The sequence below is a fragment of the Cygnus olor genome, chromosome 6 (assembly GCF_009769625.2).
Source record: "Cygnus olor isolate bCygOlo1 chromosome 6, bCygOlo1.pri.v2, whole genome shotgun sequence".
Classification (NCBI taxonomy): domain Eukaryota; kingdom Metazoa; phylum Chordata; class Aves; order Anseriformes; family Anatidae; genus Cygnus; species Cygnus olor.
Genome location: NC_049174.1, coordinates 26988439 through 27011412, shown reverse-complemented (window position 1 = coordinate 27011412; position 22974 = coordinate 26988439). Strand labels below are relative to the sequence as shown.

The window sequence follows — 22974 nt, the reverse complement described above, 5'->3', positions numbered from 1 at the left end:
ATGCTTTTGGTTATATTAGACTAGGTAGTAGTTAACTTCTTTATATATTTCCACAGTTGGACTGCTATGACTAGTGGCTATCCCATCCAGCAAATTTAGGACCTGTACCAAATTTAGGACCTTGTTTGTCATGGTTGCTAAGAAAACTGCTGCATTGCCAATGAAATTGTTTGATTTCAATAGATAAGTTGTAGCCTCCTTTATAGATCGTGACAAATTTCAATAGCAATGTTTTATTAAGAATTAAAAACCAGCAACAACCACCCCCGAAAAAACAAACAAACAAAAAGACAACAATAAAAACACAGGACAAAGTTATAACTTTTTTTTCTAAGAGCAGAACTAGGAAAGAAAAAAAAAGATGTAAGCATAATTTAAAGGCTAGTAACCATATACCTCCTTTATATTATTGTTAAGAGAGTTTCTCTTTACAAATTAGGACATCCACATTTGGTTCCTGTTGTCAATAACATGCTGGAGAAAAACGTCTCCATTTGGCTATATTAAGAAAATTTATGTTATATATATATATATAAAAATATATATATATAAAATTGTCTCCATCTTAGGTGTCTGTTAATATTTTGCTCCTCATCCTTCCCAGTCTAGAGTTTTTTTTATTCAATATGCAAGTAGTAATTCCAGCAGTTTCTGAGGTTTCCTCTATATTCTTAATGAATAAGTTCATCTAACAAATTGTAGCACCATATTCACTGTCACAATTTTTTTCCTTTGGTAGCTTTACTAAGCTAATATAATAACTTGAAGTAGAGGGACCATCAGTTCAGATTACTAACAGTGCTCTGTATAAATGTGCAGCGTAACAGGTTAACTGTAACCCCTGAAGAGTTTGCTATACAATTTACCAAAATCTTTTAGCCAGATTCTCTTTTGCTCTGAGTTTCATTAAAATTGTCAGTGAAATCAGGTTTGAGTGAGACAACATTTGAATTGAGCATCTTACAGTTTGCAGTATCACATTGACCGTTCCTTTTCAAATTCACAGAAGTTGCTGCTTTTTCTTGTTACAATTGTAGCATTGCTTTTATTCTTGACCAAAATAATATTCCTGTAAATTAAACAAAGGATATGCACAATCCAAGTATTGTTGTTTTTTTAAGTATATAATTAGATTATGGTGGAAATATGACTTGTCTTTTCCCATTTAGCATAATTAGCATTAAACTGGCCATCCAAAATTGTCTGGAATTACTGTCAGCATCTCACATGTTTGTAGACAACCTGCAAGATGAAAATATCTGTAGACTGATTTTTCCTGTGATGCAATATTTTAAATGGCTTTTCCTGCTTACGGTGTGGTGGGCTTTTTGCTTTTTTTATTTCCCTTTTTGTTTGCCTTTTTTCTTTATCTTCATGCTTACATCTTGTCTCAGATACTTGACTATTTAACAACTTCTGGTTATATCTTGAGGTGAGTAAGAACGTAGAGAAATAATGTCTTTCAGGAATCAGATGGAGTTGATAGGTTATGTGTATGATTTTTTTTTTTTAATTTTATTCTAAAGTATAACGAAAGGTCTCAAAAAGAGGATTTCAGGTTGGGATGACTTGAGGATAGAATAGGTCTTTCGGGTTTAGGAGCTGGGAAAATACAAAACTGAGCAACTGCCTTGCATTTAGGATAGAAATAAGTGAATTTGATAGGTAATTTAGATATATGGCTTACTAGTTTCAAATAATACAAGTTATTTTATATAATCTTTAATATCTTATTTTCTGTCTATGGAAATTTCATGGAAATGAAATGAAATCTGTCCTCTAGAAAGTATATTTTCAGTAGGTATGTTTAAGCCTTTAACCATGATGCAGTACACTAAGTGTTTAAATATTCTAATTTTATTTTATTTTTAGGTTGAAGATTGTAAAAATTTCTTTTAAGTGCAAGCAGTTTTTTATTCAACTTAGGAAGGAATTGGTGAGTACTGTTTTAAATTTGGTCTCAAAAATGAGCAATGAAATTTCTCAATACTGCATGTCTGCATCTGACAATATGTTGGTTCATGCCTTTAACTACAATTAGAAGTCCAATTTCATCAAATTCCCGGTTATTTTAGTTGTCAGATGGGCCATTACGATGTTTTATAAGACTTCTTTCATTTGATTTGCCTAAATACTCTTAGTTTTACATTTGTATGCAGGGAATAACGATTGCTTATATAATGCAAAGGTTGAAAGTAAATCAATACTATATTTACATTCCAGAAGAAAGTGAGTTAGAATTAAAGGCAGTGCTTAATGCTGCTTCACTTGTATATCTGCTTGTAAGTGTTTGATTAAAACATGCTGATTTGTATTATTCTGATTTAGTAATACAACTTGGCTTTATTACTTATATTTAAACGGAAGAGAAGAATGTCTTTGCAGTTCAAAATTACATATGGTAATTGTTTTATGCATAATTCTCTATTTGTAAGAAGAAAATTGAAACTTTATATGAAAAATATGTATGTTTTTCTACTTGTGGTGTTTGTTTGCTACCAGATGAAGCACCACAGGACCATTGAGCATTTAATTTGGCAAGAAATGGATCGGTGCATGCCTCCAAGAGATAAGAATCTAAACCCTTACAGACATATCACTGGGGGAAGAATTAATTAAAAATATGGCTATGTGATTAACTCATCAGATTAGTTAAAAGGTTTTGTACAGTTCTTACTTACAGTTGAAAATATTTAAAGACCTAAAGTGCAGAGTTACTAACTGGATAAAAAAAGAGGTTCTAGACAGAAATGCATCCCTCAGTATTATAGGACTATTCCAGATTCAGAGGCAATATGGTTAAACAACAAAAAGGGAAGGAGGAAACAGCTGTTATATCAGAACAGGCCAATGGCTTGTGACCAGCAAGAGCATTGAAACCAGGAGATGAACTGGGTAAAAGGAGATCCTCTAAAAGGAGTCCCGGGAGTTTGAAGTTCTTCACAGATGGAACTGCCTAAATACAGACACGCCGTACATTAGCTGCCAGGAGAAGTTTGACACTTGTGCTTGGAGCAGCAGGAGTAGCTATCAGTCCAAAAGTATGGGAACAGGAGGTAGAGGGAATTAAACAAGTGTTTTGGAGAAATTGTGTGGAAAGAAATGAACTTTGGCTATTACATGAAATAAATGGAAGTATCTCTTGATATAGGCAGAAAAATGGTAATGATGCAGAAAGGGGGAGGGGAGTATTTTATCATGGTGACACAGGATTTTTAATACCAGGGAGGAGCTACAGGCAAGTTCCCAAAGGCAAACTGATTTCTGATAGCCCAATGATCAAATTATGTTTTGATATATAACTTTAATATTTAAAAAATTCTGCATATAATTGGAAGCAATATAAAGATAACTTTCATATCTTGTATTTTCTGTTGCTTTTTAGTACCCTGCATATTGCTACTTGTACCAGAATGGGGTTGGTATATGCAACTAATGTCATTTCTCTTCTGAGATATCTTATCTAAGGCAACAAATAAAAAGTCTCATACTGTTTTTCTTTATGTATCAGATGAAAATTGATGGCAAGAACTTCATTTTCATTCATTCCAAGTCATGAATATCTTAAGATCAAAGCTCAAATTTGGCTTCCAAAGAAGGCATACTTAAACTTTTTAATCACATCTAATATTAAAATTGTTATTTCCAAAGTTAGTTTCCCTGAGTAGACTCTTAGGATGAGATTCATCTCACCTACATTCAGCTTCAGTTAGGTTAGAAGGAACATACTTTCATGATATTTAGCGAATCAAAACTAATCATTAAACTTCCTTTGTAGTAACCAAGACACAGGCAAAGGGTGAAACTTGTTGCATGAATTGGAAGCATCTTTTAGGATGGGTTAAGTTGTTCTCTGGTGGTGTATGCTTGCTTTCCCTTTCCCTTCTTTTTTAACAATAAAGGGGGCCTAAATGGGTCCTTTTTTGTAGCAGAAACAAGGTGAAGTAAGTCCAATTACACATTTCATATGTAAAATATCTCTGGTCCAGTACTTTGAGTGTTTATTTAAAAGCACATATTTACAGTATGGCAGTGAAAACACATTTGTGTCATGTTGATGGTATATCTCAAAGTTGTGTGTAAATATATAAGATCATACAGCTAAATAACCATATTTATTCTAATGAAAGGCTGAGATGCTATAGGATATTAAAATGGTGAACTTGGGAGAAAAATTTTCCAGTGTTTTTTCTAGACTCTATGGTTTTTGAGTAGTCCAAAATAGGTATTTTTCAAATACTGTTAATGAGTGTTCAGAGCTTTTAATTGCAATTGTCCTTGAAAGTGCAAGCGCCTTATCTTTTAATCACTTATTACGTTTATTCCCTGACTTGGCATTGCTTACAGGCATCAACATAAGTAAAGAATTATTTGACTACTTTTTAGTAGATTATATCTGTGTTCTAAATAAATCATTTACAGGAAGTTAGATGAAGCAGTTTAATGTCAAAGTGATTTTCCAATGGTAGTATAATATACATTCTTGAATGAAAGTTGGTTGTGTAGTCTGTCAAGTATATAACTGGAGCACATACACACTGGAGTAGATTTTCTTTTCTGTTTTGTTTAGGATTGGGGCAGGATGGGGGGGGAAGTGTTACACATACAATTTCTTCATCCAACAGTGGAAGCCCTCTGAGCCGTAACTTCAATTGCTGTTTACTACCCTGGACTTTGCATCACTATATTTTTGCTTATTCAGCCTGTTCCTTATGCTGCTTCTCTTGCATGCTTTGAAGCTGTTCAAGAATTATTGAGTATATATTCATTTCTTTAGATGTTTCCTGAAGTTTCCTTGGTGTTAGCTGGTTGCACGCTTAGCTGCTGTAATGTCAACAGTCACCATCGAATTTCTGATGCTGTCCAGCATACTTTAGTGGTCTTTTATTTTTGACAGCCAAATAAGCTGTTCAGCATGTTCCTTTGTTCTTTTAGAGCTCAGATATCCACTGATAAATTACTTGAGTCTGTAACAAAACAGCGTCATGGGTTTTGTCCCTGACAGAGACCTGGCTTCAGCGTGTGAGCAAAAATTTCCTTATTATACATCATGTTTCTGAAATTTGTGCCCCCCTGACTTTTAGAAAGAACTTGGGCTAGATTCACAAAGCAATATATGGGTTTATCTGCCAAAAGACATACTTGAACTGAAGTAACACCGGCTTTCATTAGATGCCGAGCCGATTGTTTCCTAATCCTATCTAAGTTTTTGCCATTGGGTCGAATGAATAGCTGATACTACTGGCACAATCTATGTTACATTTTAAGCTTTCACAGGACTTTTGTCCGCTGTTTGTGGAAGAAGGAATATCTCAGCTCTCTGGGGCATCTGCTTATAAAGTGCCAGTCTTTGTTCTCTCGGAGGTGGGGGTGGGGAGTTATTGCTTTGTCCTGGGGTATTTCTTTGTTTAGGAAAAGTGAAGGAGATCCACTGGAGAATTTATTTTTTTCTAACTCACATTCTCTCCTGAGCAGTAAGAGATCTGCTTTTAAGTCCCTACCTCAAATCAAGCAAAGGTGGGTTTGAATGAATGTTGCTACCCAAGGCAAATGTTCAAGGACTAAGTTGCTGTATGCAAGAGGGAAAGCAACATCCATGCTGCTTTATTTATTTATTTTTTGTCTTCTAATAAAAGGCTTCACAAACATGGTTTAGACTTCGCTTTGCGCTTTTCTTTCCAGTGTTTCTTCTTAGATAGTATAGGTAACCTGACGCACAGTGTGCATTTTAAAGGCTATGATTTAAATTAATTTACATGGTATTTGCCTCCCCTATGGTTTCACCCGCAGGCCCTGAGCCTCTGATCACCTGTATTGCATTCCAACTGCTTCGCTGTTCCCCCCCTGAGCAAGCTAACTGGTTTCCTCTCTCTAATAGGAACCATGGGCACAATTAGTGAGGTAGTCATTGCAGATGAGAATCCAACTGTGACTCCCTGAGGTAGTCTTCTAACACTGTCTCAACAGACCTACAACCCTGAAATATCTCTGACATCTCTCAGAGCATTCAGCATCTTCCCTGAGCCTCGCGCTATAAAAACATTCTTAGAGGCTGCATTATAACCCTTGTGTTATTTTAATGCTTTTGGCTGAAATACCAACATTAACAAATGTTGTCCTGGGACCTTGTTCTGAGCCCAAATTGATCCAGGCCTATTGTTCTTCAGGGAAAACCAGGGCAATCTGCTCTAAGCCCTGCTACCAGTCAGCAGCAGAACTGGGGCCTGCACCCTAACAGCATCAGCAAAGATAAGTTTCAAGTGCCCAACTTACACAGAACCTGCAAGGGCAGATAGGAGCAGCATTGGTGCACTTAGGGACCTGTATCTTATACTCTTCGTTACCCTAAAGATTGATTCCTGGCTGTAGCTGAAATGAAGGGCAGGGTCTGAGAATCCTTTCTCTGTGCTGCAATGAAAGCTTTAGAAGCTATGAATGGAACTATTGTTAAGGTACCTTTAAAGCTCTAACACGCCAAGTTCCTGTGAAAGTGTTGTTTCGCATTACAATTAAGCTGATCTAGCTGCAGCTACTTCTCATCATGCTTACCAGCTCCTCCTTCATGCTTCATGTCTGATGTGGTGATCAGATGGTGACATGAGAACCAGATCAGCTCATTCTCTGGAATATAAACTAGGGTGAACAGCAGGATTTTTTCCACCAACCCATAATTATAGTGCTTTAAGAGTGACATGAAAAATGCACGGTCATCAGTTCACATAACTTGTCAAATTCTCTTTTCCAAGAATGTAAAAAGCTGACAGAGCACTAGAATTTGCTACGTCATGAGAACTTCCTGTTGGGATCTAAAATCTTAGCTGGTTCATCCTTTGGATCTAGATGAGGCAAGCCATAATTTCATAAAGGTGCTGTCTTGCAGGATAGAAATGTATTTTGCTTATAATGTTAGTATATATTTTGATTTTTGGGAAAGCCTTTTTTAACTGTACAGAACATGGACGTAATTTCTGTTATTTTGTTCATGGTTTTTAATTTTTAAATACTTCTGTTAGCATGCCTAGAAAAGGGGATGGTGATATGTGGAAATTAGGAAGAACTGTAGGTAATTCTTGTCAACTGAAGTACATGATCAGTTTTTAGTTTCTTGCCTATAATTTATTGAATTTTATCAGTAGATACTTAGAATTTGCTGTTTACTTTTAAAATCCGGTTTATTCTTTATTCTAAATTCATCGTGTGACAGAAAGCGCGGTGTCTTTCTTAGCCATTAGTCCTACTGACTTCCCAGGTACAACACTGGTTGAACAGTGCCAGGTCTGTGCCCCAGTATCTCAGCAAATCTGAAAATGAGCAGTCCAGCAAAAATTAAAGTTGGTAAAGGAGTTTACTGCTAAGTAAAAGCAACAAAGGTATGCTAAATATTGCAGAGGATTTAGTAATGTGAAGAGAGAGCAGAGTGCTGATGTTTTCTGGCTTACGAAGTTTGTAATCAAAGTCCCTCAACAGGCAGAATAGCTGAGCTTGCTTTGCAACTTTGCTTGTCTTTCCTTTAGTAGGAACCCAATTTAGAAGTAGGCGTATTAACTGTTCTTGAGAATTAAATTCCTAATCTCAACTGTAGAAATCTTGAAATGTTGCATTTGAGTTCTCTGGTCACAGGGATTTATTGATGCAGTTTCCTGCCTTTTGAGACCGTTTCATCCCATCTAGACTTGTTTCAACACTAAACAGAATGTTAACCTTTGGACAGGCTCATTTAAAAAAAATAAAAATAAAATGGCTACAGACTTTAAAATGCCTTTAAAGAAAACTCTTAGGAGCCCTCCCCCCCCCCCCCCCCCCCCCCCCTTTTTTTAAGGGCTTATAATACATAAAGTTAATGTAAAATTAGAGAACCTCTTCAAAAATAATTTATTTTAAAAAAAAAAACAAATTGTGTTTATCTTTATTTGAAATGTAACTGTGAATAATTATCTGAAATCCATTTTTTTCACTTTTAGCATGAATCTAGAGAAACATTACTGGGATTCAATATGGTGAACTACCGAGCGTGTAAGAATTTGTGGAAAGCTTGTGTTGAACATCACACGTTCTTCCGTTTGGACAGACCGCTCCCCCCTCAGAAGAACTTTTTTGCACATTATTTCACTTTGGGTTCAAAGTTCCGGTACTGGTAAGTGCTGGTTTGAAATATGTGGGAAAACATAAAAGAATGGGTAACTCATAAATAAACATAGGGAATTACGTAGAATTTATGTTAAACAGTGTCATAATTCAAATGGCTTTTGAATCCTGCAACTGTTCCCCTCACTTCTTGGCATGAGTCAGTAATTTTCTGAAATAATTTGGAAATACAGTTATTATATTAGCAGTTGTTATCAAGCTAATACTTTGTAGCAGTCTCACAGGTTGCATTTCTTTGCCTGCCTACCTGCTGGGTTATGTTTATCTTTTTTTTTTTGTTTCTATAAAAATGTTGTTTCAGAACTTCAAAGTGTTTGGCCTGGTGTTTTTGAAAGCTGATGGATCTCAGATCCTGCATGCAGCAACAGCAACAAAACAGACCTAAATAAAGATCAAATAAAAATCAATGAAGTGAAGCTTGTACAAGTAAAGCCCACTTAAGCGAGATGCATACAAATAAGCAACTAGATGAAGACAAAAGACATGTATGCTCTGCACCAAAAGCAGAAGTTTAGAAAATAAGGGTGGAATGAAATCCATAATTTTTAAGGATGAAATTGATATAATAGGCAAAAAGCATGGAGGTGCAAAGAATGACAGAGGCATAACTATAATTCCCAAATATAATTTGTACTGTAACGACTGTGAATGGTATGGTTTTTCAAAGTGTTTTATGTTTTAAAAGAAAAAAAACAGCAAGCTGAGTTAAGTAAAGTAACTGGGTTAACTGTCTCTGCAAGTGAGGCAGAATGCCTATGGTTTAAATTGTGCCTAAACTAGGGAATAATGGAGCTACTACTAATCAGCTGTCTAGAATGGCAACAGTGTCTGTGACGTACAAAGGGAGATGATGAAAAGCTAGGAAGCACAATAATGGGCTATTTCTGTTACACTTGTGAATTGCATAAATGTATAAAAAGGAAAGTAATTGAGAAGCTAAATTTTATACCATCTGTTTCTTTGACCAGCGTTCACAGCATCCATTTGAGAAACATCATTCTGCGATCCTGAACTGTATTCGAGACTTGTTTCAATGTTACTGTCATGAATCTGGGGGAGCTTTTTCATTTCTGTAAAGATTCTGAATTTGAATCATCATGGTTGCTGTAGCAGAATAGCTCTTTGATGATGACATTCAACTTATGTTAATGTAAGATGAAAAGGGAAACTGTATAAAAATGAGGAAGGTCATTAAAGTTAATGAAGCAGCCAAAAGGCTAGAATTTCTGCACGTAGTTTGAGAGCTTGTTTAGAGACAGCATGATAGTAGTAACATTGCACACAAGGAGAGGTTAAGGGCACTGGGCTTGTTTAATCTGTTGAGGAGGAAGCTAAGGGAGGCTTTAGTAATAAGCCTAGAGCTAATTCAAGGTCAGTTTCAGAAATGATGGAACCAAACCTGTGCTGGTGATACAACAAGGACGTCACGTGTTTGCCTTGAAGATTCAAATTGGACACGTGTTTTGTTTTTTTTTATTTATTTTATTTTTGCTGGTTGAGTAGTTCATTACTGGAACAAGTTACCCAGAGAGGTTGTGGAATCTCTGTTTTTGGACACTTTCAAAACTTGGCTAGACAAAAACTATGGCCAGACAAGATTTAGTATTAGGAGGTTAGACTAGAGCCTCCTAGCCAGCATTTCTGTAATTAAAATGAACTAATAAAATTCTGAACTGCCAGGGCTAGACAGAGTTATCTCCGCTTCTGAAAGAAATCAGGGATATGAAATTGTTGAACTATTAAACGTGTTATGTAATTTGTTATTGGACTAAAAGGTTCTAATGCAGCAAATTTTAAAGCAAGTTTAAAAAAAACAAACAACAAACTTCCAGGAGGGATCAAGAAGACTACTGATGAGAAAATCTGACTTCTGTACACTGTCCTTGAGATTGTCAAAGTGGCACTCACAGTATTCCTCACCAAACCTTAGTTAAAGAAGTTAAGCTGCCAAACAGAACTACGTGGAGCTTTCTTGTATATTAGCAACTGATTTAACGAGACGGGAAACAACAGCTAGGTCCAATCTTCATAACGAGGGGAAGTTCCAGTCATACACCGTTGTGTAGTAAAAAGCTAAGATGATGAGAGAAAGATTCTTTGGTATGTCACAGTGAAGGATGAGTAGGCAATAAAACGGCAGCTAAAGTTGAATGTCCAAAAATGCAAAATAATGTATATAGGGGGAGAGAGGAGGAACATCAATTATAAGCTATTCCTGTCTTGGAGCTCTGTGTGTAGTTCTCTGAAAACATTGAATCAATTATTAGTAGGAGGCAGTGCAAATACAGTGTTAGAGTTCTTGGAAAGGAAAAAAAGCTACAGTAAAAAACGTTTGTTTTTGTTACTGTTGTTGTATTTTGTTTTGTAATTCTGTTTAAGTAGAATTTCCCATGTTTCAGTTGTTCCCACTACCTCTTGTCCTGTCGCTGGGCTCTCCTGAGAAGAGTATGGCTGTCTTCTTTACTCCTCCAATACGCATTTATTTATACAAGCTGATTTAATTCCTCTGAGCCTTCTCTTCTTGAGGCAGAACAGTCCCAGCTCTCTCAGCCTCTCCACGCATCAGATGCTCCAGACCTTTAATTGCCTTTGTGGCCCCTTTGCTTGACTCACTCCAGTATGTCCGTGTGTCTCTTGTCCTGGGGAGCCCAGAACTGGACACATCTCTCCAGATGTGGTCTCACCAGTGTTGAGTAAACCTGCTTTCCAGCCAGTTGGCCCACGGTCTGTTGCAGGGGTTGCTCCTCGCCAGGTGCAGGTCTTTGCATTTCTCTTTACTGAATTTCGTGAGGTTCCTCTTGGCCCATTTCTCCATCCTTTACACACTCATTAGGCGGATTGTGAAATTCTCTGCAAAGGATGTTGTGGAGCCTAGAAATCTAAATGAATTCCAAAAAGCACATAGAAAACAGATGGAAAGTCTTGCTCCCAATCACAACACAGACCAGTATCAGACTTGGAAGGTCCCCTGTCTGGACTGGAGTATATACGGGGAGAAAAATCTTTAGTTTGACTCATTCTTTATACTCTTTCCCTAAAAACAGCTGCTACTGGGCATTGCCCGGGGTAGATGGATATTTCCATCTAGCTCCAGTTTCTAACTCTGGCTTTTATAACTGGTGTACAAGATTCAAACCTAAAGTGCTTACCATCTGATTTCCTAATTATATTGTATGTAATGCTATATTGGGTCTGTAATATGGATATGGAAATGACTAATTATTCTTTGATTTCATATCAATGTAAATGTCCCTATAACGGACAGAGAAGAGCAGCAATGTAATTTTGCTATCCTTTTAAGTCATGTGTATGCATTCTCTGGCTGTGCCCTGATATGAAGTAATAAAGGAGAAAGTGGTTACAAGGATAGTTTTGCTGGACTCTAGACACCAATGCTTAACTTCTGATAGACACTAACATTGCATTGTTTTCCAGAACAAATTATGAAATATGAGGGATTTGGCACAGAACATCTGGTCTTAAATGAAGAGTCAGCAAGTTCCAAGTTCTTATTTTGTATTTGATAAATTGTGTAGCAGAATACAATCCTGATGTGCTTATCTAATTTCTTAATGATATTTTGCTAAACTAAGTAGCAACTAAGTTTTTGACAAATCAGGGAATAGTTTAGGAGAAGTACAGAGGAAACGCCATTACTTTTCATTGTGGCTACGACAGGAAAGATTATAGTCTGGAGTGTTATCCAAAAGATACAAGCAGAACTTGCTTGTTGCTTTGGATAGAAGAAGGATGAAAAGAGAAGGCTTTGTTATGCCTAATGTTAGTCTTTGTTACAGCTACACTCTAATGTGAAAGAAGACTTATACTTACCCAACTGTTGTCTAAAATGGGACTGTATTGATGCTAGTACAATTGCTTGAGCATGACTGGAAGTAGAATTTAGGATTTTTTGTTGAGATGGTTCAGTTTTAAGCAGGAAATTGTTATCCTAACTTAGTGGCATTTAATATTTCTTGTTTTGTTTTCTAGTGGGAGAACAGAGGTCCAGTCTGTACAGTATGGTAAAGAAAGAGCAAACAAAGACAGAGTATTCGCAAGGTAAGCAATTAACATTGGATCAGTGCTGGATCAGTAAATCTTCTGTTTGTACCTTCTAAGATGTTATGGTGTCATTGTTTGCTGGTTTTAAACACATAAAATAGAATAACCTTTATCCACTGTTGCTGGTGGCATGACTTAACTATCAAAGAGGTTAACGTTGATGTGGGAGGTTGTCTTTGGGACAGCCAGAAGTGGAAGGGAAACTCATGTCAAGAAAATCAGAAAGGGTATTCTTTAATATTTCCTCATTTTATGTATTTTCAGAGAAATGAGAATGCCCTTTCATCTGAGTAGTTTGTAGTTATATCTATTAGCCCTTTTTGTGCTGTCTTTATTGCAAAGAATGATTTCTAACTAATCTATTAAAACATTGAGTTAGCGGGTATGTTTCATCCCTGATAACAACCTAAACGTAGTACATGCATACTTCCTTTAGTAGAAGTTGTGGTGGATGTCTGTCTCGATGAGAACAGTTTTATCACTGTAGTCCCAATAAGGTACTTTAGGATGAAAATTTAGATTGAGTGCACTGCTTCTGAAGCTGTCACAGAGTAGCTGGCTAATCACAGAAGCTCTTGTTTGTGTGTTTAAGGTTCCAGAGGGGATTAGTGATCAGGAGAAAGCAGTCGAGACATAGATTTAGTTCTTCATTCAAAAATTATGATGCAATGTTCAAAGACGTAACTGCTGCTGCATCTATTTGGCAATAGGCTCTGATCATTAACATAAAGAATCCTTTTGAGCAGGGAGCATCCTCTGTGCTTTTTATCTGCTTAAAGTTTTACTGAGCCGGGGAATGTCTTTTAACGTAATTACCCTTTAAGGAGCTCCAGAGTTCAAGTTTATGCTCACAGACTTTAAGTAACAAGCTCAGCAGTCTTTCTCAAGTATTTGCAAATACTGTTTTTCAGAGCATTGGTAGATTCTGCCTCACCCCACACCCCGTCCCTCCCAAAGAGGCAACAAATTGCCCTCCTCCATCAGAGTACTTCTCCCCATATTTGAGGGACCATTTCTGCCCTATTTCAAATGTTCTCCACATCATGATGACAGTGGAATTTTGAAACGACATCAGTAAAATTTATTTTCTTGTGGTTGTTCTTGGAATCGATTAAGTAGTTATTGATAACTAAAACTGAATCTTTAGCTTGAATGTACTTTTGCTGCTGCCCTGCCCCCAGCTTTTTTTATTTTCCACTTTTTTCGTGGTATTTCTTAAATCTACTTCCGTTTTCTTTTTTTCTGTCTTCCTCCTTCTCTCTTCCTTCCTCCACCCCTCCCTCACTCCTTTCTCCCTTTGCAATATAATCTGGGTTTTTAGCTGGACACAATACAGATGCCCAGCTCCATATTAGAAGGATTTGTGGGCAGAAGTACTGTGACATGGTTGTTCAACAGGTCAATTTTATAAGACCAATTTGTTCTGTGCGCTCTAGACTTTTTTTTTTAAATCTAATTTACTTTGGGGATCTGGTTAGATTTTTGATTGGGGTGACTTTATTACTCAAAAGACACAACACGGTGTCAGTTAAGCTTTCTCATATTTATTTAAAAGATGGTTATGAATCAGCTAAAAGCTATGTATTTCACATTTCACTCTGAACTTGGCAATTTCCCACAAATAAGTGAGATGGAGGAGAGCCGGTACTTGGTTTTGAGGAGCATATGTTTCATTTTAGAAACTCTATTTCAGTAGATGGCACTCTTCCCTTTGAGTCTAACCAGAGCAAGCGTTGCTGGGATCATTTGTCTTCCGTAATATATACTCTGGATAAAATTGAAACCCATGGCTAGAATTGCTTTGATGTTTCCTCAAGTCTTTTCTGCTTTTTTTAGTTAATAAACTACTTGACTCTTCTGTCCTCTGTAATTGCGTTTTCCTCTGTTTCTGTTAGACAGAGCAATACAGCATTCATCTTCAATTACCTTTCAAGTTATTCAGTAATGCTGATGACTGATAAACGTCTGATTCACACATACGTATGTCACAGAGTGGACTGAATTTAATGGTGTGTTGTAACAAATACACCTTGAAAAACTTTTAATAGATCATCGGCTTCTCCTCTTGTCGTCTCCAGCACAGTGTGCGATTAATGCATTTTGAATTTTAAAGATCTGTTGTATTCTAAAGGGTGAAAAAAAAACATGAAATGGATGGCATTTGTCGAACAACGTCTGCTTCAGGGAGCTTAATCTAAAAACATTATCTTTAATTCCTTGTCTACTAAACATCTGCATTTCAAGATGAAATACTGAACAGATATTAGCCCTTTTTGTATTCATACAAAAGCTAAATTTTGCTTTTTAAGGTTTTCCAGGTATGGCGTGGGTTTTGTTCCTGGAACCTTCCTTTCTCTTTCTGAGTATGTTTTTCTCAGACAAAGTAATCCTGTCGTTGAACAGCTTTTTAACCTTTCAAGCAACAGGCTAGTTTCAGTTGGTTCATCTTTTGAAAGTTCTTATAGGTGTCATTTGCTTTTTGTTATGAAAGTACAAGTATGCTAGTTTTGCACTCAGGACTTGTGATTTAAGTGGCCACTTAAAAAATTGAATATTTACTGTTGCTTTTATTAGTACCACATCAGAAGATTTATTCAAGATCAGTCATGATCTGCAGGAAAACTACTTATTTTCAGTGACTGTCTTGAAAGAAAAAAAAATGGGATTTTTTTAAAGCTGTACAGATTTACCCTTTGTTTTCCTTTTCACATTTAAATAGAAATTGCTGTATTTGAGCTAATATTGAGCTAATAAGGAAACTTTTAAATCCTTTCATTGTAAGAAATCGATACTTTTAGCTACATTGAGATCTTACTTGAATTATCAATTTATTCTGAGATGGGAAATGGAGACTGTCACAAGTGATGTTCACCTAGCTTTCACATGTCAAATAGAACATAGATACAGAGCACAAGGCATGGAAAAAAATTACAATAATGTAACGTACAATAAAATAACATCCATTTAAATAAAGCAGGTCGCTTTAACCCACAATTGTCAGGCTTAGCTCTTTGTCCTCAGGATTTTAATATAAAATTAGCTGAAGTTGTATTCATGAATTTATTTTTTAAACCATAAGAACATTTTAAAATTAATTTAAAAAATGGGTCTATTACTGTAAAGGAAGTAGTCTAATAAATTTGATGAATACCTTTTGTGGATGCTGCTTCGTAATTTCATGCAGCACTAACTGCAGGATTTAGAAGACTGTTGTTGCGGTTGTTTAGATTTTTTTTCATCTTCATTACAGCTATTCTCTCGGCCTCATTTGTTGCAGGATATTTACAAACCATAAAAATCTGTGAGAATTCCCAGGAGCATAATAAGTGACTGAACTTTTTCACTTCTATTATCTTTCAAGTCGTGAATTGTGAGATTTCTTAAAGAACATTGCTTTCTCTTGCAAAATATTCTAATTCTGTTCAGTTCTGATGGTATGTACTGAATCCGAGAGAAGGTTGTTTATACATATCATATGATAGTGTGTGGTTATTTCAGTCATTTGTATTTCTAAACTGTTTATCATGAGGTTACAATCTCTGTTTCCAGAAATCCACTCTAATTGTTTCAACCATCCATTTACTCAGGCCGTTTAAATTCTTCTACTCTAAACTGTACATGTCATTTTGTGGTATATCTGCAGACTCGTGTATAATTTCAGTTTCTTTGTCTGAAGCAGTAGTCACCAGTTTTGCTCAGAAATTCATTCCCTTTGTCAAAATATATATACATATATACACACACACACACACACACACACACACATATATATTCCCTTGTCAAAATAAAAAGGCTGTGGCTCCAGGTTATATTTCTTCTGGGGACAGAAACGATTTAAAAGATTTCCTCCTGTATCCCCAAACAATTTTGTCTCTGCCAACTTGTGAGGATTTAGCATTTTAGCTGTGGGACCTCAAAACAAATTCTTTGAAACCTTTTGTGTACTGTAGCTGAGTCAATACCACTAGTGTTATGCTTTTTTTGGTTGTGTTATATAATTTTATCCCTGCTTCTAGTTTTTTGTATTTGGTATGGTATCACAGCTTCTAAGACTGTTCTTGATTTTTGTGAGCATGTGAAGTTTTCGGTCTCTAGCCCTACTCAGATGTAATTTCTTCCAACTTTTTTTAGGAATGTTTCTGCAGATAAACCAAAAATAACATTAAATCTGAAAATAGTTTACTCAGCAGTGCCCTGTGATGGGGTGCAGTAGAAGTATCCAGAATGAGCAGACAAATGAAGAATTCATAATTTCAGAGTTTATCAAAGCATTTCAAAAGTTTTTTGGGCTTACTTCCCTCCTCCCATCTGCACTATGTCATGAGAATGTTATTTGAGTATTTTAAGAAATTAGTAGCAGAGAATAAATTTGCAGGAATATTTCACAATGCATCTTAAATTTTAATTAAACATCAAAACTTATTGTTAGATTTCTAAGTGTTGGAAAGAGAACCAGTATCAAAAAGCCACAGCACTGAGAAGTTCGGTGCTGCGTGTGGTTATTTTTTCTTTGAAATTTCTGCAAAGACAGGAAATGGAGGCAACAAACATGAGTGGGTGGGACTCTGAGGTTAGAGCTGTTAATAAAATAATTGAAATGAACCTTTGCTGATAAACTCTGCAGTTGTTTATCATGGTAGTGGTATAATTTCTGAAAGATCAGACCATATCCACAGTAAAAGGTGAGTTTTCCTAACATTGGATTATTTCGATAAGGAAGGAGGTGCTGCTTTTCTTATTTTTAAGGTTGTACTAATTTGTTGCATAGTTTGAGGAAGTTTTTCAAAATGTAGTTAAACTGATTCAAGATATGACGGGGTGAGTTGTTTCTGAAGCAGTCATAAATGACATTTTTTGAAAAAAATTTTTTTTCCCTGTGCCCATACTTTTGTGTCTCTCTTCATAATTTATTTTCTGTTTATACAGGCAAGAAAATTCCCCTTTTGCTGTTATTGTGCATTTAAAACAAAACAAAACTTTCCTGTATCCACCTGTTGATTTATTTAATTTTTTTCACTGAAGGTGAAGATAGTTCAGTAGGTGTCTTTACATGTCTGTCAGTACTGTATCTTCACTCCCGTGTTCACCTAATTTACCCCTGGTTATACTGTGTTCATCTGCATTTTCCCCCCAGCTAGTTTTCTGGTCAGTAGAATTTACCTCTTAGCAGCGCTGGCTTCTGGTGCTGATCTGCTGGCTGCAAACTTTGTGTCAGCAAAGTCTAGCTAATGATTGTCTTTGGTTAATAAAAGAATAATAAGCTGGTAACATTAGATATGTATTTCAGTTCTGCTGGTTTCTTTTTATTTTACCCGTTCAGAACTGTTTGAATTTGCTACGTGAATAAAAATCTCTAAAGAGGTTTGAGTTGCTCACATTTGAAGCAAATTATGTAAATAAGAATATTGGTTTAATTGACTTGATATCAAGCTAATTATTTCTGAATCAAATTAATACTGCTTAAACACAGTGATCCATTCAAAGAAGTTGGATGTCTTATTTCTCAGGAAATAAACAGCTGCTATTTTGTCTGTTTTCAGTTATCGATACACTGCTAGATTTTTTTCAGGTGGATTAAGGCCTGAGTGAATAGGATTTAGAACAGCCCATCTTGCTCAACTCTCTCAATTTTTTCAGCTGTTATGTAGTAAATCTTTAGAACAGCAAAACAGCATGCAACACATATTCAGAACTGCATCAGGACATAGGGAGGGAATAAATACAACAAACAAAAACCCTTCACACCCAGATCACCACTGCTTTAGTACCAAACAATAAGACATGCACGTTCCCGTATGTGCAGACAGATTACTCAACATGATGTTTGCTTTTTGTTTTTTAGACCTTTTTGGTAATACTAAGGATGGTCTGCTTAAGGTGGTGGCTTGTATTTAATTTAATTTCTGTGAGAATCAAAAATGTATTTGTAGCTGAAGTTCTCATTTTCAGAAGGATGTAATTTGTGTGTCAGTAGTTCCTTATTTTCTCAAAGTTCCTTCTTTCTGGGTTTGCATTTTCAGTAAATCTGTAAGGTGATAATGATAAGATGAAAATAAAGAACAGTTACCATGTGTTTAGGGCACAGCAAAGGCAGAAGTTATTTTGTGATATGGGTGCATGGAGCTGGGGAAGGAAATGGAGGAGAGCATTATGCTGGTACAGTAATATGTAGTCACCTTATTCTCCAAAGTTGGAGAATAAAGAAGAGTGTAGTGATAAAATATAAAGGCAAATGGGAACAAAATGATTGTGACTGAAATTGAGGTATCATGGGGGACACTGGTAACACTGGAGTTGGCTAATAATAGAGGAGAAATTGAACTATATAGCATCATCAAAGTAGTGGAGGTGAAGTAAAAACTCACTAACACAAAACGCAAGGACGTGTATTTAAGGGTTGTTTGAGAGAATTTTTGTTGTTGGCTGAAAAATCTTCAGTTAAAAACAATAAAAAGCTAAAGTCTGGATATGTTTAGATGCAGGATGGGTGAACAGTCCCATGTGATGCCACTAAAAGAAAGGCAACCACAAGCCTTGGATGATTCATTTGACACTGTCCATTATTAGAGGGAAATATAGTAGTTCATTAGATATTTAAAGTATGGTTTCATCTGTACTCGAGCAATATGAGAAAGAAACAGCAGAAGAGGTGAGTATGTATCCTGGTATGACTGGAGGATGAGAAGAAAAAGTTTCCTCAATATCAAGAAATGGCAACAAATAAAAAATGATTCCTTTCTTACAAGAAATGATGGGGATAATGACCTCAACCTGAAGGATGTTTCTGGCACAAAACCGAATGGAGCCCAAAAGTAGCCCACTACGAAGATTAAATAGGATGATTGCATCTTGTTTATTGGTGTCAAAACATGTTCTGGAAGAAAGCGTGTCACCTTGAAGGAAAAACCCTCATGAGCAAAGGCCAGCAGTTTGGTTGCCGTGTTCCTTATTGCCCTGCTTTCAGTTCTTCAAAGTCTTTGGGAGCTTTTTGGACAGATGTTTGCACGACTTTATTTTCCTGAGACGGCTGAACAGTTCTGTTACTTAGTGTTTTTTTTCTTTTTTGAGTTCATACCTCTTGATGAATATTCTGTTTGAGTCAGATTCTCTCTGAGGCATTAGAAATACCTGGTGAAGTTTTAATAGGTTCCTTTTCTACCTTGTCTGCCTTCGTACCAGCCAGCAGTATTTCACGACTGTATTTCACTGATGTTCTCATGCAAAGTACAGAAAATGGAGTACAATATATTGAGAAGATGCAACACAGCACATGTCAATACAGTTTTGCATTATTACATTTCTGTTTCCATATGATTTGGTTTCCTTTGATAGAATATCCAGAGTTTTGTTGTAGTTAATTTTATATAATATTGTTCTGACCTTTCTGGTCAATCATTTTACTTTCTTCTTCTAGATCCCCCAGTAAACCCTTAGCACGGAAATTGATGAGTGGGATGGACTGGGAAGTAGTGAGTAGGAACTCACTGTCTGATGATAGGTTAGAAACCCAGAGCCTACCATCACGGTCTCCACCTGGAACCCCAAATCAGTAAGTAGCACTGAATCTCTCCCTATAAGTGACTGCCTCTAATGGCAGGGACCTACTTGTGTAATAAAAGGACTAATGCTTTACGGAGACAAATAACTTGACAAAATTATGTGCTGATTAGTTCTCTGGAACATTTAACTCCACATGAGAAACTGTTCAGGGGTGAATTATAGATACTTTTAACTCAACCTATAGAAAGATGTAGCATGCTACCCTAAATTTGAGCTTGATTTCTCTCAAACACAGTTAAAACTAAATTATTCAATTGGCTAAGAAAAAAAATAATAATGGTATCTGTGTGATATTTTAGAAATAATTAGTTCTAGATAATTTCGCTTATTAAAACTTTGAGGAAAAATACTTGATCAGAAATCCTTGCAGATTTATTTCCCTCAGTGTTTCTGCATTTCTTTTATTCCTTTCAAAGCTTGCTTTTCAGATGTTAGAGCTGTGTTTTATGTTAGTTATAGTTATGTTAGTTAGGGGAAAATCATTTCTGATTTCTTTTGGAAAATAACCACCTTTCTCTTTCAGTGTGCTGAAACTGGCTTAAGAATCTGTATTATCCAATTTTGTATTACTTAAGCAAGAAGATTTTAAGATTCATTGGCATTGCAGTAGATTATTCAAAAGAAGGTTGTTATAAATATCTGCAGCAATTTAAAAATTACTTTTAAAATTGTATAATAAAGATGCTTATAGTATAACATACCTTAATCATTCATGGTTCAAGGCATTTTAAGAATACATGCATATGTCACGATACTAGTTTTCGCATGGGAAAATGTAGGGTCACAGAAAGGAAATGACTCTCAGTATAATGCTTATGATTCTTCCAGGAGAAGATGTTGGGGATAAAATGTCCATCTTAATGGACAGCAAGGTTCTTCCATGAACAAACAGGATTTTTATTCTCAGGGATTCATTTCTCTTCTCATTGAGTGGACTGTCAGTTTAGTAGCCTTTTCATCAAAAGCATTATCTTTCAGGTTTCTCTAAAAATATTAAAAAATAGCCGTTTAGTGTTTTCGAAAGTGTGCCAAAAATATTTTCGTAAAGAAAGTTATGAAACATAGCACATCTATCATAAAAAACACATAATTGTTTCAGTGATTTTTTGAAACATGAAATTATTTCATAGAACTATGTATGTGAACATATGCTTTCACTGCGAGGAAAAAGTGTTTTTCTGGCATTCTTTCATAGTGGTGTAAGAAATATAGGTTAATAATGAAATTCTTTTCACATTGCATTGCTATGCTTTCCCTTTCAGTCGCAACTCTGCCTTCACTCAAGAAGGAGCCCGGTTACGACCCTCATCAGTTGGACATTTAGTAGACCATGTGGTTCACACTTCGCCAAGTGAAGTATTTGTGAACCACCGATCTCCATCTTCCACCCAGGCTAACAGCATAATACTGGAATCATCACCGTAAGTTCTGTTTATTTGTTACTGTGTGGTAGCATACAGGGCTGCTGAGGATAACAAGTCAGAAATCTTTGCCATAAAGAATCTAGTTTTAAATGTTTGAGTCGGGGGAGAGCCAGAAAATCTAATAAAAAGGTAGCTGTTGCTCAGGAGCTATTAGTGTAAGACTTAGTAAAAATCAAATTATATAGGAGTGAAGACCTATATCTGAGGTGTTCCTGGTACAGGATTGCCATACTTTTCCCCTTGCCCAATGTAAATGTGGGTTTGTTGTAGTGTGACCATCAGTGTCTGGATGTGAATGTAAAAGTTGGTTTTGGTAGAACTGGAGTGTATTGCTTTGTGATACAAGTTTTAAATTCCCATGACTTTGGAAATTTTGCTTTTTGTCAAAACACAGAAGTGTGAGATATACAAATTACTCAGCCAAAATACCTTGTTAGTACCCCAGCATTCCGAGGTTCTTAGTATTCTTTGTACGTTGTTATAGAGTATATTTTTATTTTGTTTAAGACTGCACTGTTTTGTTTTTCCTAGCAAGCTGAATATTCTTCATACTGTAAGAGTACTATGCAATGGTGATGAAAATGTAGTATTGTATATTAAGTTCAAAAGGGTGACATAGCTTTTGTGGATGAATTTATGAATTATAAAGATCTTCCTTTTTCATGCGAGGGTTTTCTTGCTTGACATAGTTGTCATCTAAAAGATTATATATTCATTTGTAATCAAAACTAATTATTATAGCAGGTTGCAAACTAAAACTTTTCTTTGTAAAGATTCTATACATGAATTGAAGGAATTCTATGGGAAAAATGTTTATTTTCAAACAAACAAAAAACCTGAGTTATTGAAAGATTTGAAATGCTCGGAATAAACTGGTGGCCAGACTACAGATGAATTGGGGGAAAAACGGTGCACAATATAAACGATATTAACACTGCTGCTGTATCTTTTTATATGTAGATACACACATAATTCTAAATTTACCCTCATAATTTTGTATAATCTCTGTAAGCAAGGAAATTATGCAAATGGTTTCAAAACCATTTGAGAACTATAAAACAACATGTGCATAATTACATTTTTATAAACAGCTGGTGTTTCTCAGGAAAAAAATACACTGGGAATGTATTCAACTTTTAAAACCTCGCTTGGACTATACCTTCCATTTCAACAACTTTGCATAACTTTGGGGAGGGAAATAGAATAGAAAACTGTTAAGGTTTTGTAAAATAACACAAGTTATTTTATTAGCTATAATTTTACAGTCAGTTGTTTAGATTTCAGAGATGAAAAAGCAGTGCTTTAGCCTAATAATAGAAAGTTCCCTTTTTTGATGGTCTTTTAATCTATTTGTGTGGCAAGGGAATCTCAAAACTGGAACATCTGCGAATCTTTTTTCATACTTGTGCTTTACTGTACTGAGGCCACTCAGGTTCCTTCAGTTCCCAGACAACTGAAGTCAGTTATGAGAAACTCATCTTGAATGGTAGAGAGATACAGTGGAGTAAGCAAAATTCTAAAAAGCTCTTTTATTCATATGCTTTTACTCTAAATTTAAGTTGTAAAATATGTTCCTGAAAGTTCTTTGGATTTGTTTATTTAATACCTGATTTGTGTAAGTTACCATAGAAATGAACCTTAAAAGTAGAGAGGAAGTGGTTGTGCAAGTTAATTATGCAACTATGGGTGTTCTTCATGATTTTGCACTTTTTCATGCTGTAATAGGAAAAATATTGCTCTTCCATCACTAAGATTTGAATTTTTTTTCCCTTGTGGGAAGTTC

The 22974-nt window shown here is 35.8% G+C and overlaps 1 protein-coding gene across 10 annotated transcripts in view; it reads left to right on the top strand.

The window, feature by feature from the left end:
• The window catches only part of PTPN4 (protein tyrosine phosphatase non-receptor type 4), a 113670-nt gene that overhangs the window by 64481 nt on the left and 26215 nt on the right, over positions 1 to 22974 (top strand). For all 10 annotated transcript variants that reach the window (XR_005820930.1, XM_040561079.1, XM_040561075.1 and 7 more), the window contains 5 exons: positions 1873 to 1936; positions 7962 to 8134; positions 12136 to 12204; positions 19622 to 19756; positions 21030 to 21188. Coding sequence is in view for 9 of the 10 variants with exons in the window: in XM_040561079.1 (XP_040417013.1) it covers positions 1873 to 1936; positions 7962 to 8134; positions 12136 to 12204; positions 19622 to 19756; positions 21030 to 21188 (600 nt within the window). In the remaining variant the exon portion in view is untranslated. The remainder of the gene's footprint in view (positions 1 to 1872; positions 1937 to 7961; positions 8135 to 12135; positions 12205 to 19621; positions 19757 to 21029; positions 21189 to 22974) is intronic.